Source organism: Gobio gobio (assembly GCF_949357685.1).
Source record: "Gobio gobio genome assembly, chromosome: 18".
Classification (NCBI taxonomy): domain Eukaryota; kingdom Metazoa; phylum Chordata; class Actinopteri; order Cypriniformes; family Gobionidae; genus Gobio; species Gobio gobio.
The window spans coordinates 32,223,532-32,241,948 of NC_137111.1; the positions used below are offsets into that span (position 1 = coordinate 32,223,532).

Sequence of the window (18,417 nt, forward strand, 5' to 3'; positions counted from 1 at the left end):
TAGACTTTGCTTTGTGCACAAGGGCATTGTGATGCTGAAACAGAAAAGGGCTTCCTATGAAACTATTGCAACAAAGTCAGAAGCACACAATTCACTAGAATGTCATGTGTGCCATAGCATTAAGGTTTGTTTTCACTGGAATTAAGGGGCCTAGCAAAATCGTTAATTACAACGGGGCCATGTAGTGATTTTGTAATGTCACATGAATGTTGTAATTCACATGACTGCCTGGATAGTCACTTCAAAGTGCACCATCTTGAGATGCCTTTTATTTCTGACAGGAATCAAGCTTTCTGACAAAGATAAATGTATAAACATATTCAAAGAAGGAAAGACGCCAAGACATTAGCTTCAAACCCTAATAAGCAGTCTACATATGCAGCTGCTTTTATGGCAGCACCCTACCTGAAATGGACACACACAGTTCCTTAGAATTTGGCTTTTCTGTTTTACAGTTTCACAATTTCTACAGTTTAAAGTGAGCAATGCATCAAAACAACGAACAGGTTCACTCCCCAAGCGCTCAGGGTCAGGGCTGGACTGGTAATCTGGCATACCGGGCATTTTCCCGGTGGGCCGACGCACTTTGGGGCCGATACAAGGTTATTTATTTATTTTTATTTTTATTTTTTTGCCACGGACTGGCCCATCATGCAGGGACAGCGGCCCATTGGTTTGTCTTCTGATGACAGGCCAAAGCGAGAGAGACCTTCCCTCCTCCATAGCCTGTGTCCATATTAGGCGCTGTTTAAACATTTGGGCGCATGAAACTGCAAAAGGCGAATATCCGCGCAACAGCGCTGCCGCTGACGAACGTGCGCTGCGTTTCTGCTGCTCTATGAAGTGATGAACCGGCACTTTGACTCCGAATGTTGTTTTATACAATCGTGTGATATGGGAACATTAAAGGTTCTGTGGTGAATCAGCTGAAAACAGCCGCGACCGTGTAAATACATCACGAGGTAAATTGGAAAACAGCAATACACACAACTACAAACTTGTCACTCTAGCACAACCAAATTCAATAGTTTATTATTATTTATTTATTTATTTTCGAAACCATATACTTATGGCAATGAGAAGCATGATTTTACCTGTGACTACCATGCCCATACAGTTAAATGAAACTGACCTACAGTTAAACTCAGTTAAAATGTCATTACACTCTAAAAAAAAAAGGTTCTATATAGCACCAAAAATGGTTCTTGGCTCGTAATGATAGGGAAACCTTTTTTAGTGCTATAGCACCAATTTTGGTGTTTCAGTGGTTCTTCAGCGGTTCTTCACAACCACTGAAGCACCAAAATTGGTGCTATAGCACTAAAAAAGGTTCCCCTATCATTACGAGCCAAGAACCATTTTTTTTTTTTTAGAGTGTAGAGTAATTAAATTATAATTCAACAAAACAGCTTTAAAGCCTGGATCACATGCATTAAAGGGATAGTTCACCCAAAAATGAAAATTCTGTCATCATTTACTCACCCTCAAGTTGTTCCAAACCTGTATGAGTTTCTTTGTTCTGCTGAACACAAAAGATGATATTCAGAAGAACATTTGTAACCAAGCAGAGAGAGCAACTATCAACAAAATACTATGGTAGTCAATAGTTGCTTTCTCTGCTTGGTTACAAATATTCTTCTAAATATCTTCTTTTATGTTTCACGGAAGAGAGAAATTCATACAGGTTTGGAACGACATGAGAGTGAGTAAATGATGACAGATTTTAAAAGCAGTAAATTCACTTTAATGTATCCTAGCTCAAAATCAGTGGTTTACTGTCAAGTGCATTTCTGTGTGACAAAAGTGCAATATTACGTTTGTTATCTGCATTTGCAGTAAATTCGATAATATCCATCATTAGTTGTCCCTGTCCTATAGATTTATTTATTTACTCCAATTTAAGGCCCTAACCCCAGTTAAAACATTCAAGAGGAACTCATGGGCCGGATGGGCTGGGTTTGCCAGGGCCGAATTTTAGCCCCAGTCCAGCCCTGCTCAGGGTCATTTACGGTAATGATCTTTCGCCACCACATCCTCCAATATTTTTATCTAGAGCCAAACACGCTTCATTCAAGCCCTTTCCGTTCTGTGCGCATTGTTTCCTTCTGGAGCATCAGTGAATGTTTGAACCTTTTTTAGTTGTTCTTTTTGAGTCCCTCAATTGTCCTCAGTGTGAAAAGATTGATCTTAAAAATCGTACAGTCATTGCTGGAGAGGGTTCAAATATGAAAAAGATGCTGGAAACCTGAAGAATGTGCAGGACCTGGAGGATTTTTCTGAAGAACATTGGGCAGTTTAGCTGCTCAAGACAAACAAGAGACTCATGAACAACCATCACAAAACAAAAAAAACAGCCGTGGATCATCCAGGTAACGACACACAGCACTGAGAATCAATGGTTCATAAACTTTTGATCTGGGTCATTTTAATAATTTCAGCATTTTTTTGTCTTGTGGACTATATGTAAAAAAAAAATGATGTAAAATATCTTATTCAGGACAGTACTAAATAAAAAATAACATGCATTTTGTATGATCCCTCTTATTTAGTTACAATTATTATTTTCTTACTTTTTCTTGCCACTGTATCTTTCTGCATCTTTCTGATTAAATCCTACAATTCATAACCTAGGGTGAAATTAATTTATTTTTATATATTATCAGAAACTAGCAGCATTTTCAGCCAATACAAACATATTAAACATCCAATTTTGGATTTTAGGCTAATCTCCAATATAATATAATATAATATATAATATATATATATATAAATTAAATATATATAATATATATATATATTTAATTTAAGCATATGCCTAACTCTATAATCTCTTTTTTCCCTAGCAGTAAACATAGGCAAATTTATGCCTGCAGGAGAGCACTAGAGTTCAGCATAGTGTACTCTCATCTTGGCTTCCAGCTCACCATCTCTTTCAAGGAATTCAAGTATATAAACTTACTGGAACAAGGAATTTCTTAATCTCCTCCAGGGCATGGCTCATGCGGGAATAGGCTTCACCAGGTGGTGCGAAAACTTCAATTAAAACATGAAGATCGTTGCTCAAATGGGCGTATTTCGCCTCTCCACTTTTTCTCAGCTCTTCCTCCTAGAGATGGAAAAATATTAAGTCAGGAATTCTGTGTGAAGAATTAATCATATCATTAATGAATTCAATAAAGAGTGCTTTTCTCCCCCCCCCCTAACCATATTATGCATATTTTGAACTGAGAGTGAACTGGAAAGGCATTAAAGGGATAGTTCACCCAAAAATGAAAATTCTGTCATCATTTGATTGATTGACTGGACAAACGAACACTGGTCCACATTCAGGTCATACAGGTTTGGAACCACATGAAGGTGACAAAATGGTCATTTTTAGGTGAATTGTACCATTATGAAAGAAGCTCTTTTTGAGATGATGTTTTTGTAATATATTCTGACAAAATGTCACAAAGACTTTTTTTTTGTGAATAATGAAACCTATTGACACCCTTAGTCTGTAACACAATGGGTACGTGGATGCAAATCATTACGCTTAAATCGGTCTGAGGGCTTTTTGTCAGAAATAAATTGACACTGTCACCTTTCTGATTAAATCCTGCCATTGGAAAAGCAGAAAAACTGTGATATTTCACATAAGTATCACAGTTTTCACAGTTTCTCAATTCTCTCTGATTGCTTAAGGTGTTCTGTGGCTCTTCATGAAACTTGAAACTTTAGAAAGCTTGTAATTACGGCAGCCAACATTTCTGTTTTATGTTGATTACCGTTCGGCTGTGGCTTCTTCTTAAAGACAGGAGGGCTTTGATGAAGGGGGCCATTCATAGAAGCCTGATCACTGATACGGGCCCTTGTAGACCCTTCAGCTTTAATAAACACTTACCGATGCCATCTCTCTATCGTGTCAAAGTGACCCAAGCACTTTTTCCATCATGCTTTGCATGGACAAAAGGTCAGGTGACACTTAAGCTTTCACAACATCTCTGAGAGGCGTAATCATATTTTGTGGGCCTCTGGTATATGCAAGCTGACGAATTGTGCGGATACAATAGTTCAGACGGTAATTTTGTGAGTAGACACAAATCTGCGTGTAGGTGTTGGCACTGTGGGTGTCTCCAGATTGACTTAAAAATGGACAGGCAGAAGAGGAGGCAGGAGATGGTGAAAAGTCTGCCTCCTCATTTCCAGTCCTCTGGAAAACTGTTCGTCAGATGACATTTGTTCTGTTTCAAGTCTGAAAGCTTTAACTTTCCTTTGATGTCAATCCATGAAGAAAATGTTCTGTTGTTTTAAAAGGTAGGTCTGTCTCCCAGGATGCATTTCAAAAGGCACTCAAGTAAGTATGTCTAAGCACAGTAGAATCCTCTTCAAATATGACAACATGAAGGGTTCCTCATATTTATTCCCAGTAAAGTACAAATACCGAATCTGACACTTATAAGCTTGACAGTTATCGAGTACCCCTGTGGAGTTAAAGAGCTCAGTTTTGAAACATTCAAACGCAAGCTTATAGAGTTAAATCTTAAAATGAGAACTGTTGGCCACCATAAACACTGGATTTGATTTTTTCTTAGAAACATTTTTCTGCTATAACCTGTGTCTATCCCCAGAATAAGATGTCTTTTTGCATGGTGGTGAATGTAATGACCTGAAATTACGCCAAATTGCTGCCCTCAGACACATGCTGTTCATTTACCTGCACAGAGAACTGTTCCAAATGCAATATTCTTTGCTTTGCTAAACCCTGGATGTAGAGAGCCTTTTATATGAAGACCTCAGTAGGACTCTAATACTGCACAGACGAATCTATGGCCATAAAGATGCAAGGCAGACTCTTAATTTCATATGTATAACAAACTTGTACTAGCTCAAGGTGACTCTTTATAATGGAATATGTTTGCATTAATGATTGCCTTTGGGATTTAAAACAATCCAACAGGCTCTTGTTTGAGTTCTGCCATAAATTTAAATAGATTTCAGACCACGGTTCATCTGCATTGTTAAAAGAGTGTGAAATTCCGGTGAAAAGTCTGTTTATAAAACTTAAAAATGAACACTCTGCTTGTAGAAATTCCCCAAAGAGTTACTTGAAGAAAAAAAACAACAATGCATATTCCTGTCTTATTTGTTTCTTTGGACACATTTTTAGCATTTAACAATAGAAGACATTGGTCTTGTTTGTTTCTATGAAGTTATTGCAATGAAGACAATATGCATAATATATGTTTAAAGTCTGTGGGGGGATTCATTAAAAAAGGATTACGGCCTTAAAAGCATCTTTTATTTGCATGCTATCTGCATTGCTTGAGCACACAATTCACTTAAGTTAAGGAATTATGTAAATCAGATAAAGGTAAAATTGGGGCTGTGAGCACATTGCAACGATGCAAATGTATAAATGAACGCAAGGCTACAAATACACAGACACATGCGTGTATGTATGTGTGCATGGGAAAGAGGAGATAAAAATATAAAGTTGGTGCATTGTATAGAGCTTAATTTATATAGAAATTAGTTTTTTGTGCTGAAAAGAATCATGGCGCTAAAACGTACTTGTGGCACCTGGTTAAAATAGACTGCAGGTGGTATGTGAACATGACACAGGGGTTTGCAGTGCACTGTGCACTATACATTTTTATTCCTCTAACAAGTTCTGAACACTTTTCAGAGACCAAATGAGGACAAAGCCGCTTTTGTGTAAATAATTAATCTCAGGTAACTGTAAATGCATTTCTGATCGCACACATTTTCAGAAAATGATTTTTCGGTTTTATTCTTATCTATTGCTCTTGGTTGGACAACATTCAACAATAAATATGCACATCAACTGAATGCAATAATAATATGCCAAGTGTCCATGCTTCAATTGTGCCTAACTGTAGCACACATCCTCGCTTTGCTTATTGCATTATTCTATTTCATACACCACATGAAAGAAAACTAATATTTGCTTGATATGAATGTTTTTCATTCAATGGAGTAACAATCAATACAATTACATTCAATGAACAATTTATTGAACTGTGGAATTCAGGATGGCCTATTATGAGATGACAGGAGCAGCAAACCGAGAAATATTACATTTGGAACAAACTCTGGCTAGGTAAAGGACCAGTATGTCTCTTAGGCCAGCTGTTTGGCTGTATCACAAAATGCCATTTCTAAACAATTCACTCACCACCGCTCAATCCAAAGCACATGTTTAAAGTAGATCCACTGAGAAAGATCCATATCGTAGTCTCAACAGCTCCTTTATAACCTAGAGATATTTTTGATCCTCAAAACACTGTTTTTTTGTTTTCCCAAAGGAAAACATAAGTCTGTTAGGGTGTTAACATGATTATTGTGAAGTCTGAGGAGTTGTCATATCAACATTCAAAGGCCCTATGAAATCAAAATCTGAGTTTTGTAGTTTTTAGTCCATGTTGCTATTTGCTAATTCACTTCTAAAAGCTGACAAACTATCTTTTTACACATGCAATGTGTTTTAAAATGTGTTAAAAGGAAAATTATCAAAAATTTCCACTAATAGGCATATATCCTCAATATATCTTCATCACCCTCTCAGACACCTTATTACAATGTCCGAACTAAAGCTTATATATGTCCCCAACTTTCTTCAATAGGAAATATGTCAGCACAAGAAAGAAAACTGTGCTAATCAAACCATTTCAAGCTTTTAAGATGAATGAGAGAGAACAGGATTTATTTTCAGCCAAATTACACAATTTGTGAGTCAATGTTTAATCATTTACCCACTCACTCATGGGTAAAAAACATTGACAATGAAATGAGTAAACTGTTCTTTTATGCAAATATCATTCAGTTATTGTGCTAGTCCTGCCATGTGCTACTTTACACATGTCCATGCACTATTTATTTGTGATATTGTATGTGATATATATTTCTCCTTTCAAGAATCTGTACGTCAGTAAATGCTAAAACAGCAGTTCTTCCTCTATGTATGGGCATATAGGGCAGGTAATGATCTTCAGTGTCAGCGTCATCTCACACTTTGCTCTGTCAGCTCTGATACTTGTTAGACCCACAGAAATGAAAGGTTTACAGGATTTAAGGGATAAAGCACTCTGCTCTGGAATAAATGCAGTGTGCACAGCATGTACACGCTAATAGAAGCCCATTTCCTCCAAATAAGGAAAAAATATTATGCTTTGATTAATCATAATTATGACGTAAAATGTAAATTTGACATAGGTCATAATTATAAGATAAAAGTCAAAGTTATGACATACTAAGACACAATTATAAGCTAAAGTCATGAGATAAAAAAGTAATAATTATTACCAAAAAATATGACTTGGTATTATTACTTGAAATGATTGATATTAAGTCATAATTATAGATAAGTCGAAATGTTTTAATAAAAAGTATGACTTTTTAATTCTTTTAAAATCTCATAACTATAAATTTTTTTCTCATAATGACTTTTTAATATCATAATTTTGTCTTTTTATGTCATAATTAGCAAGATTTGTTTTTTCTTATGCGGCAGAATTTTAGTTTCTCATAGACAAAAATCAACAAATGGTTTAACGCAGCTCTAATCAAAGGCAGGTAGTTTGCATTTGTCATAAGCAGGCAGTTTAGACATTTAACATCTGAAAATATGCTGGTTTAGATATGGCATTTATGGTTACAAACAAATCAATGTCAATAATAACAATTCTCAAAGCATTATTGAAAAACGTTAATTTTATACAGTACACAGAGAAAAAATTGAGTTGTTGCCAGTCATCTTACCTTGCCTTTATCCCTCATTGAACCCTTGCCGAGGATGGACATCTTTGCTCCCGTTTCCTCTTGTAATCTTTTCATGGAATTGCCCCTGGGCCCCAGCAGTTTCCCAACAAAATTAAACTGTAATAAGGAGAGAAAAGGCAATATGGTTGGTCTCTCACACTGCCTGCTTCCTAGACGGATGCCTCAGTTACCTCCACAGTCAATAAAAAAAAAAAAACATTCGAAACTTAAGTTGATTTTTCACATCATGCACAAAACTAGTTACATTGAGAGAGTGAAAAAATCTTTTTTGGCTCAAAATTAAATCTGTGGCGGTCGTCGATCAAGCGTATTTTTACAGCTTTCACAGTTTTTGTGAAGTTTGTCAGAAATGATTAAAAAAGATGTGAGAGTCTACACCTGTTTCTGTAGGGCACTGTAGCCACTCATGTGTCTAATCGATGTTTAGGGTCAGTGGTTGGGCTCTGCTGCTTTCAGAGATATTATAACATGTACCAAATGCCAAAAGGGATCTTCAAAACGATCCAGGAGTCCACGCTTGAATGAGGCATAATGTAATGAGTTCATTTCCAATGGGGATTCAAGTAATACTACACAGATGATGAGCTATCCAGTAACTGCCTTGGGGCAGCAACTAACATTTCAGTCACACACCAGATCAGCGGTCATTGAGAACACTTGGCCCACACCGCCCCCCCCCCCCCTCCGTTGTTTTACTCACATCTGCGCATCATACAACTGTATCTTCAAGGGATTACGGAGTCTTTTACACATTGTAATCAGATTTGGGCTGCTGAGGATTGTCTAATGCCCATGATAACAACAAATCTTAAGTAGTCAATAAATGCAGCCATTGTAAGAAAAAGTGCCCTTGTATAAAAGGGTGCATCAAATTCTCTTTATAACAGTCTCACTTCATCACTGTCTGCTCATGTTCAGTGTTCATCACTTTTTCTGATGGATTGCCACAATCCCCTTAGCCAGCAGCCCCTCTAAATTCACTTTAGATTTAATATGTTTTTGAGAAACCTTTTAAAAAAGCATTTTTCATGGTCTTTACTAAGGACAATAAAACAGAATAAGATAGTGACCTTTTGGATGTTGAAACCACATCTAAACAGATCGTTATACATCAGTTATATAGGTCTAGTTCAGCCATAAAGCTCTAGATGGCACAGGCTGATAGGTACAGCAAGATTGCTTGCTCAACATTTAAATAGTCTGGTTCATGTTGCTGTAGGGTAGCCCTGCAGCACACTGTCAGAGTTCCCCTGAAACACTCAACCACCCCTAGCTCCACCTGTCTAGATCTGCCATGGGATTTATGTATGCATATTCATGCAGCAGCAGCATATCTTACATGCTCACAGCAGCTTCTTTTGGCAGTAGCAAGTCCATTGCTCTGCAGCAGCATGCTTAGCAGATCTAAATATCAGACCAAATACATCGGACCAGCATTGTCATATTCATAAACATGCCAAAGCTATTCCAAGAGTAGTCTCACGTAGCCAGACCTTCAGACTGACGGCAAAAGGTCCGCAGCTTTCATTGGCCAAGGACCGCCCAAGAGGATGTTTGACTGACATGTAGCGCAACCAATCACAGTTTGTTTTGTTCCGTGGGCGTGACGTCTGAGACTATTCCAAGAGTTGTCGAATACGCTATTTTTCAATGTATTTTAACTTGACACGCCATTTTACAAAACACTCTGCTAAATGGCAAAAGACATTAAGAAACAGGATAAAAATGTCCAGAAATGGGCAAAATGTCATTGCGTGCATTGCTGTAGTAGTGGGGGTGAATTTAAAGATGCAACTTCAAGAGTTTTCTGAATTTTACAGTGCAAACAATAAATAAATAAACGTAGGTTGTGTATGACAGTCAATCTTGACAGTTCCTAACCATAACATAAATGAAGCATTCTGTGTGGAACAGTTGCATCATTTGGAGAAATGGCTGTTTACTATTTGTTGTTAGTTTCCAGACCAATAAGTCAGACATCACTAAGGGAAGTAAATTTGCCCTTCAAAAATGTGTAAAGGTTATCCGATTTGTGGCGGCCAGAATGAAACAGTTGGCTATAACACATGTTGACATACCCTGCCTAGCACATGGCTGGAAACTCCTCAACACATGCTCTTCCCAGTCAGGCTGTAGATGCAGCTGTAGGGAACTCTAGCTGGCGAAACGCAGAAGAACTGTCACTGGATTTGGCTGGAGCCACAAAGCAAATGAAAACTGTTTCAGGTGAAAGGCTGAGGTGAGGGTAGGGCAGTATATTTAGCAACACTGCAGCACTGCGCCAAAGCTTGATGACCAACTCTCTCGGAGTGGAGGTGTGCCGTTTGCATCCCCTCCAATGGGGTGTGTATGACAGGAATACTCTGCAGCTGGCTGGGTGCCTCGGAGCAGATGGTTGCCTCAGCTACAGTGTGAAGATGCTCACTGGGCGGCTGCAGTGGAGTGGCCTGTTTTCATTAAGCTAATGAATGTCTGGAGTCACTCTCCTGCTCCACGGTGGGCAATTTAGGCTTTATTAGGGGGCACAGTTCAGTGCTGGATGAGGTTTGAAGCGATGCAAGCTGTCCCTCGCAGTCCCCGGCAGAGGCAGGCCACAGAATGATGGGCATTATGCAGCACTGACAGGCTGAGGATGATAAACCTGACAACCGGAGGCATAAGTGTCAAACCGCATTGGCTTATTATGAGCAAATGTGACTCCTAAGAAAGTACACATGGTGTGCTGTTGTGATGGAGAATAGATCACTGACCCACACTTCTAGAGCATAGATCAGTGTGTACGTCGGAAAGCACTGCAAAAATCCTAGGAAAGCATGCATTGCAGTGTTTATTGATAACTTAAAAAGCCCGCATGGCTATTCACTGTGCTGTCATGCAGAATCACTTATTTTTGGAGCCCGCAGTGAGTTTAGAGTGTGTGTGTGGCTGGCTGAACAAATGACTTTTCACACATGAGTCCCTTTGACAGGGCCCTTCACCTGCGCTCGGCACTCGCCGATGTGCATTACATTGATTTCTCTGTCAAAATCTTTTCAGAAGCCATTCAAGACCACTGAGCTCTTGATCAGCTTCATATTGGTACGATCACCGCCAGACACATTTTACCATCATCACATACTGACAGTCATCTTATCGGAGACATTTTTGTTGACTTGTCATCATGTATGCTGTAACTACACAATATGCAAAAAAAAAAAAAAAAAATTCGCCCCAAGATTAACGTAACCATTTACATGAAATTTTCTTTATTTTTTCTTCTTTCAAGGAACAAATATAATAATAGAATAGAATATAATAGAATTTGCCAAATACATGAATGGGAATGCCTGTGGATAGCTCTCTCCAGGTATAGACCTTTTTTTGCCGGGAATTAAGCCTGTGAGATTGTCAAGTTGTTGGAACTCTAAAATGGGTCACAGACCAAATAAGGTTGAGAATCCCAGCACTAAGACCAGCTTTGCTTGTTAATTTAAACTTCCTCAAAAAGAGTCTTAAGATTTTAAAATCTGTCTCCTACTCCCTAATGCATTGTGTACTTAATTCTGAATTTCATTTTGTGGTGCACTAAGAGTGCTGTTCTAGAACATTTCTCTTCTGCTGTCCCAATCTCAACAGATGCAAATTGATGCAAATTGCTCCTCTATAGTTATCCAAGTCCTTTTTTTATTCTGCACTTTCATTTTGCAATGGTGCATATTCTTATCTGTCATGAAAAAACAATAGTATAATAATCTATTTTCTCATCATATCAAAAAAACAGGAGATCTTAAGGGACACAAGCACAATCTGCTGCCAATTCACAATGACTGAATATGATTTACTGAGCAAAAGAGACATTAAAGGGGTCCAATATGTTTATGTCATTTAATGTTTTGGTTTCTTTAAAACCTGCTGTGGCAAGCAGGACAAGGCCGAGGGACCATGAGAGAATGGCGCGAGGCCAGTGGCGTGATTGATAATGAGCTCCAGCTGGGCGCCGCACTGGTCTCGTATCTCTCACGGAGGAGCTTCGGAGGCGTAAAAGGAAGAGCGATGACAGTGAGGGACGAGAGAGGACTTTACGTTGTGTTTATGCTTTGTTTATAGTGTATGCAGCAGCCATTCGTGAGGGGCTGCCGTGCTTACTTTCAGTTTGTTTTTATATTGATTTATTAAAGTGTTGAACGTTCACCGGTTCCCGCCTACATAACTGCCTGTCTAGTCCCTAGTCTGCTCTGATTGGTCAGCCGGCCCCAGTCTGTTGTTATTGGTCTACCACTTAGAGCATGTGTCGGAAATGTAACACCCCTTATTATAATCGGCACGTATCAGCTGCTCAGGCTTCCTGAGGCACTGTAAACACTGTAACTATGCTAATTATGGCGTCAATTTTGCCATATCAGTTTGAGTCCGATAATGACAGTCAAGAAGAACAAGCTGATCAACCCAAAACACCTTAACAAGCTCGACTTGTGCTGGATCTTTTGGACATTGTGACAACACGGCACTAACGCAACTTAACCAGACTTCACTCCTATTTTGCGTATACTTTGGCCGGGAATTATTTAAATGAGGGAAATTGTGATTGTGTGATGTTACCAGAAGAAAACTATAGACTACAATCGAAGCCTTTCAGGGAGTTCCGAAACGGTGCTTACTGATATGGAGAACAACTCTCTTTGGAGTGGACTTTGTGCTTTGTAACTTTTTCATGCTCAAACTGCAACATTAACTAAAGAAAGTTAACAACAATAGGAGCCCTTTAAGCACAAGACACATGCCATCTTGTGTTATTTACGGATTTGGGTTTCAGACTGTGCCAATTAAACCTGGAATTATAGACTCTGCAGAAAGAGCTACAGTCTGCATTTTATCCAGTATAAATTACTATGATGTCTGGGGCCAATAAACTTCTAAATATCCTCAAGGCTGTTTCAGCAAAAATGGCACAAAACTTCTCAGGTTTCACAACAAAATGTGCCGCCAGCCTAAGCTGGCGAAGGGAACACTTAACATAACCATTAGTGCAGTTTGAGTTGGAGGTTGAAACACAGCACCCTTGCCATAAGCTGTAAAACCAGATAAGATCCGCAGATGGGGTTAGATGGCTACTGCCAGTGTAGCCAGCTGTGCTGCTAGCAAGGTCTAGCACTGGCTGATAGCAGGATTATTGTTGGGGACTAGGACTGGGAGAGATGTAATAATGGCCAGGAGAGATGGCTTGGCTACAGTCAATGGACACAGGCATTAGCAAAGAATGGTTTAAACAGTGGCAGAGGGATATGGTGTTAAATAGAGATGAGAGTCAAAGAGCCAGTGCTGGCTGATAGTGGAGGCTAATGAGCTAGAAGAAATAGGGATACTGGGGAAATATTCAATAATATTCATATTTAACATCAGAATAAGCCAAAGGGCTTTGTGATAATGACTAATAAAGTGTAGGCTATTTGAATATTTTTGGACTACTGTTGCAATTTATAATGTTTTTTAAAATAAGTTTATTACGCACATTAAGGCTGCATTAATTTGATTAAAAGAAAACAGTAAAATGTTGTAAAATATTATTACAACAGATTTTTTTTTTTAAAGCAATTTACTCCTGTGATCAGTGTTGGGGAAAGTTACTTTGAAAAGTAATGCATTACAATATTGCGTTACTCCCTTAAAAAGTAACTTAGTTACTTTTTAAGAAAAGTAATGCGTTACGTTACTTTTGCGTTACTTTTTCTCACCTGGGCTGGGCTTGCTTTTTAGTTTTGTTTTTTAATAGCAAAAAAAGTCCTTTTTTGTGCTAATGTAAAGACCTCTTCATACCAAAATTGAAATAATAGGCCTCAGGCTGAGGTATAAATGTGCTGCCATTCTGGATAATGGAAGAATAGGACGCAGGAGAAAAACATTTTACCAATAAAAACAAAAAATCTAGTAATTTTTGCTCATGGCTTAACTGAATCATCAAAGGTCAGCAGCACAACATTGGTCAATAAAGGTAGATTAAATGCATAAAAATATTTGTTCTATTTAACATTTATATATTTGAGGTTTGAGTACTCTGATTTTGCATTTGACTGATTTTATTCATTTTGAGGAGTACAGAATCTTTATTGTGCGAGTTAGTCTAGAACTACAATAACCATCATGTTTACACACAACGCCTTTCCACTTATTTTTCACAACATGGGGGCAGGAGAGCTGTCAGTCAAATAAATGTGAAAAAGTAACTTGTTGTATATTGTATATAAGATATTTTGTTGTAAATTTGAAAAGTAATGCGTTACTTTACTAGTTACTTGAAAAAGTAATATTATTACGTAACTCAAGTTACTTGTAATGCGTTACCCCCAACACTGCCTGTGATGGCAAAGCTGAATTTTCAGCATCATTACTCCAGTCTTCAGACTCACACGATCCATGATTACATGCTCAAGAAACATTTCTTATTATTATCAATGTTTGAAACAGTTGTGCTGCTTAATAACCATAGCATTAATTTCAAATAGAACTTTTAAAAGTCTTTTGATTAATGTGCCCTTGCTTAAACTGTGTAAATATTTGCCTGCACAGACAGCTATATGCCTGACTAACTTCACAACATTATTATACAAATATTTAAGCATATTTATGGGAGAAAATTGGATGCACATAATGCATAGAATGCATAACAAATGCGTTTGATATCAAACTAAAAAGGCATGTTCCAACATTCTGAACACATTGTGTTCACTGCAGCACTAGAAAAGGTAACAGCCTGAGGAAAAGTTGATGATGGATTCCCTGCATTACAGAACCCATATTGAGCTCTGACACTCTGGGGCTGACAGCACAGATGCAGGGTAAACAAACAGAGCATTAAGACCATCTCAGAGTCAGGAGTCTGACAGGTTAAAAGACTGCTACCCATACAGATGAGAGGCATCCACTCTCTTCCCTCGACTACATTTCCCATGTTACTTTGGTGTTAGCACTTAAAACAAACATATGCCCTGGAAAGGTCAAAGAATTGGAAAGTCACACATTTACAAGTTTTCCAAGAGCATAAATATTTGTTTGCTAAAGATTATGGCACCAACATCATTCCACTGGCTGCTTAGTGAGTGTGTTATCCCATGGGGTGTTGGTCATTTGAAACATACTGGGATAAGCCTTATAAACCGATTAGGAAAGAAGCCATATTCCCATAGGCTCAGTGTTTCTTTCCATGACTTTCCGTCTCTCCAAATCTTGAACCAACAACTGTGCACCCCAAGAAATCAATGTTATCTGAGCTCATGTTTACAATTATATAAATAACCTTCCTGAAAACAAAGAAATGCGCCTCAGCAGGGGTTTTTAATTCATTAAGAAGATACAACTTCCTCACTATTGTTGATTTTTATATTTTTATTTTTCCCCTCTGTGTTCTGTTCGATTTTGAATCTGTTCAGCAGCTTATCTATGTTAAACACCTTTGACAAGGTTGGTCGGCCTTTGGGACTAGGGAATTCTTTAACAAGACAACAATTCGATTATCTTTGTGTGCAGAGCTTGCCTACACCTCCATGTAAAGGTCATAAAACTGGAGACAGATAAGCCACACACTATGGGGACAACAACCTCCGGCGTTACTATTCAACGGATTAGTTGTGTTTTCAGAACTATAAAGGCAAACCTCAGTGGTAGATCTGTTAACGTCTTTTCTTGTTGCTTGGAAAGGTTTAGGTAAAGCTGGATGTTTACCACAATAAAGCATCACTATGAATTCTGAATGAAAAATGAACACATTTCAGTTTTTTTCCATTTACTGCTTAAAAACATTTTCTCATACGTTTATTTCTTGCAGGCCTGTCTTTCTTTACAACACCGTAAATTATTAGCAATATACTGTAGAATTAATGTAAAATAGTAACATTAAAGCCATTGATTAAAAGATATAACAACATATAATTTAACATATATTATTATTATACTAAATTAGATTTAACATATCCATTAATCAGTGTTAACTGTTAAATTCACAATATGTAATTTTTTCGCTGCTAGAGGTCGCTTATTCAAAACAGTGGCGTAGCTAGCTTGATTTTATTATGCCGCAGATGACCGGTTCTGCTTCTTCCACTCATGCGTAATATGTAGGGTAACGCAGCACTATTTTATCATATTAGATATATTATTTGAGTGTGTTGAAAGTTATGTTAAAATGCTACTATGATGAGACTCTTGTTGCACTGCAGTAAGCTATCAATATTAGGCATGGTAAAACATGCTACTCGCGGTAAATCAAGAAAACGAGATTTAAAGAATAAGACTAACTGTGTTGAGCTATATAACACTGACTAGTTTTCTGTCGAGGAATGTATCCAAACAGTTGCTCACCTGTCTAATAAAACGCATAATATATGAAAGCTTCTTTGGTGTTTCCATGGTTTCTACAAAATAAAACCAGAAATCGAGGGTAATGCGGGTATGATGTCATTGATAGGCGACGCACGGGTATGGTCCGTGTCCTGGTTAAAATTGCTTATTTCTCTGGATTTAAACATTCTTGGAAACATTTGGGATAATGTAATTACACAAGTCAACCAAATATATAATATTGTTCAAGTGGGGTTTTTTTATATTTTAATCCAAAAATCCAATTGTGCCTTTAAGAGATGTGATAAATATTAAGAATTGTTTTTATATATATATATATATATATATAAAGGAAGTTCTTTATAACATGATTTGACATAGGTTTGAAATAGTGCAGCATAAAAATCAGAAAACGCCTGAAAATATGGCCAATGCAGCAACCACCTTGATCCAGGTGCTGATGATGCAAGTTTTTTTTGCACCACTAGCATGTGCTGCTGCCTGGACATGTGTTTGTCAATTTAATGTTCAGCCCAATGGAATCAGGTGAACGATAGCATAGCTTACTACACAACATACACTCCGCACCATTTTGATTCATCAGTGTGCACTGCACCAAAACAAGCATAGCGTCAACTGTGCCTCTAATGAGTCTCTGCACAAACAGATGTACCCATAGGACATTTGCTAAGTCTTAATTAGAATCCTCTGACAAATCAGACACCAAGGCGGTCTGGCTACCTTATAAACCTCTGCAAACACAATGAAGTACACTACAGTGTAAAGCAAGATGTCCCAGTTATCCCTTCTGAATATTGTTGATCAAAATAATACCATTACCTATGAGAGAGAGAAAAAAACCCACAGACACTCATAAAACAAATTTGCAGTCGTGCTCAGATGTGCAGATATGACCTTTGATAGATTGCCCAAATCCATCTCCTAAATCAAAATACAGTGGTTTCCATGGTGACCGTGCCTTTTGACTTTACTAGATGGTGATGCAGGTACCCCCATTCATCTTTTGACCTCCCTTTTGGTCTCTCTCTCTCTCTCTCTCTCTCTCTCTCTCTCTCTCTGTGTGTATGTGTGTGACGCTCCCTTGATTTCTATCAGTGCTCACAGATATCTGAGGTCTATGTCAGTAGGGACTATATTTCATAGCAAACCACTGACTGTGCTTTTGTGCAAGTTATGGTAAATCAAACACTTTATTTGCATACAGATAACGGATGAAAAATCAAAAGAGTGTGTAGTTTTGTGTTGTCACAATGAAATATATACAGACCTGTGCAAAGAAATATAAGCAAGAAGAGTTGTAGGAGAAATAAAAGCCGGGATAAAAATATCCAGTGATTCAACATTTGGTGGACACCATCCAAAACACATCAACTAAGCATATTTGCTGACTTTCTCAATACAGTCGCAGAAACTGGACTCCCAACAAGATGTAGGGGAGACTGGGGGTAATGTAACACACTAAAAGTTCTCAATCACGTGGGATGACATTTTTCTCTCTCTGACTGAGTGTTCATGTTGTGAATTGTGAATTTTCTATATCACTGTGTTTAACTCAATTAAATTCATTTGAGTTCATTTCACTCAAATACTACTGAAATTTAATTCTGCCATTGACAGAATTTTCTGTCATTTAGGTCATAATCTCTAGCTTCCGGTAATGATCATCTGTGAGTCCAGTTCCGGCTGAAGAGTGATCTCGGACCCGCCACATGACGTAGGATGTAGGAGTATGGTAAGCTTAGGTGAGTAGTTAGCAGACGCCTCTCACGGCTCAAACTAATTTCTCTTTAAAAATTCTCATTTTGACTTCTATTACATGACCAGTGCTTTGTTTTGCTGTATTCTCTGCGCTTTCGCATTCGTCAATACGTCATGCGTTGGGCCACTGTAACTAGACTCACTGACGGAAGCTTGTGATTATACTTTATAAAAAATTATATTTTTCTCACAAAAATGCATTGATTTGCTTCAGAAAGACTTTATTGACCCCCTGGAGCCGTATGGATTAATTTTATGATGGATGAATGTGTTACCATTCACACCCATAATAAAGCTTGGAAGAGCCAGGATTTTTTTTAAATGTATATATATATATATATATATATATATATATATATATATATATATATATATATATATATATATATATATATATATATATATATATATATATATATATATATATATATATATAAAACTCCGATTGTGTTTGGCTGAAATAAGAAAGTCATATACACCTAGGATGGCTTGAGGTTGAGTAAATTATGGGATAATTATCATTTGTGGGTGATTTTTTAAGCAGAC

The 18,417-nt window shown here is 37.7% G+C and overlaps 1 protein-coding gene across 2 annotated transcripts in view; it reads right to left on the reverse strand.

Moving 5' to 3' along the window:
• Nucleotides 1-18,417, reverse strand: part of khdrbs2 (KH domain containing, RNA binding, signal transduction associated 2) — a 64,107-nt gene that overhangs the window by 20,390 nt on the left and 25,300 nt on the right. For both annotated transcript variants that reach the window (XM_079842210.1, XM_079842211.1), the window contains exons 3-4: nt 7,762-7,878; nt 2,960-3,106 (exon numbers count right to left, since the gene is read on the reverse strand). In XM_079842210.1, coding sequence (XP_079698336.1) covers nt 2,960-3,106; nt 7,762-7,878 — 264 coding nt within the window. The remainder of the gene's footprint in view (nt 1-2,959; nt 3,107-7,761; nt 7,879-18,417) is intronic.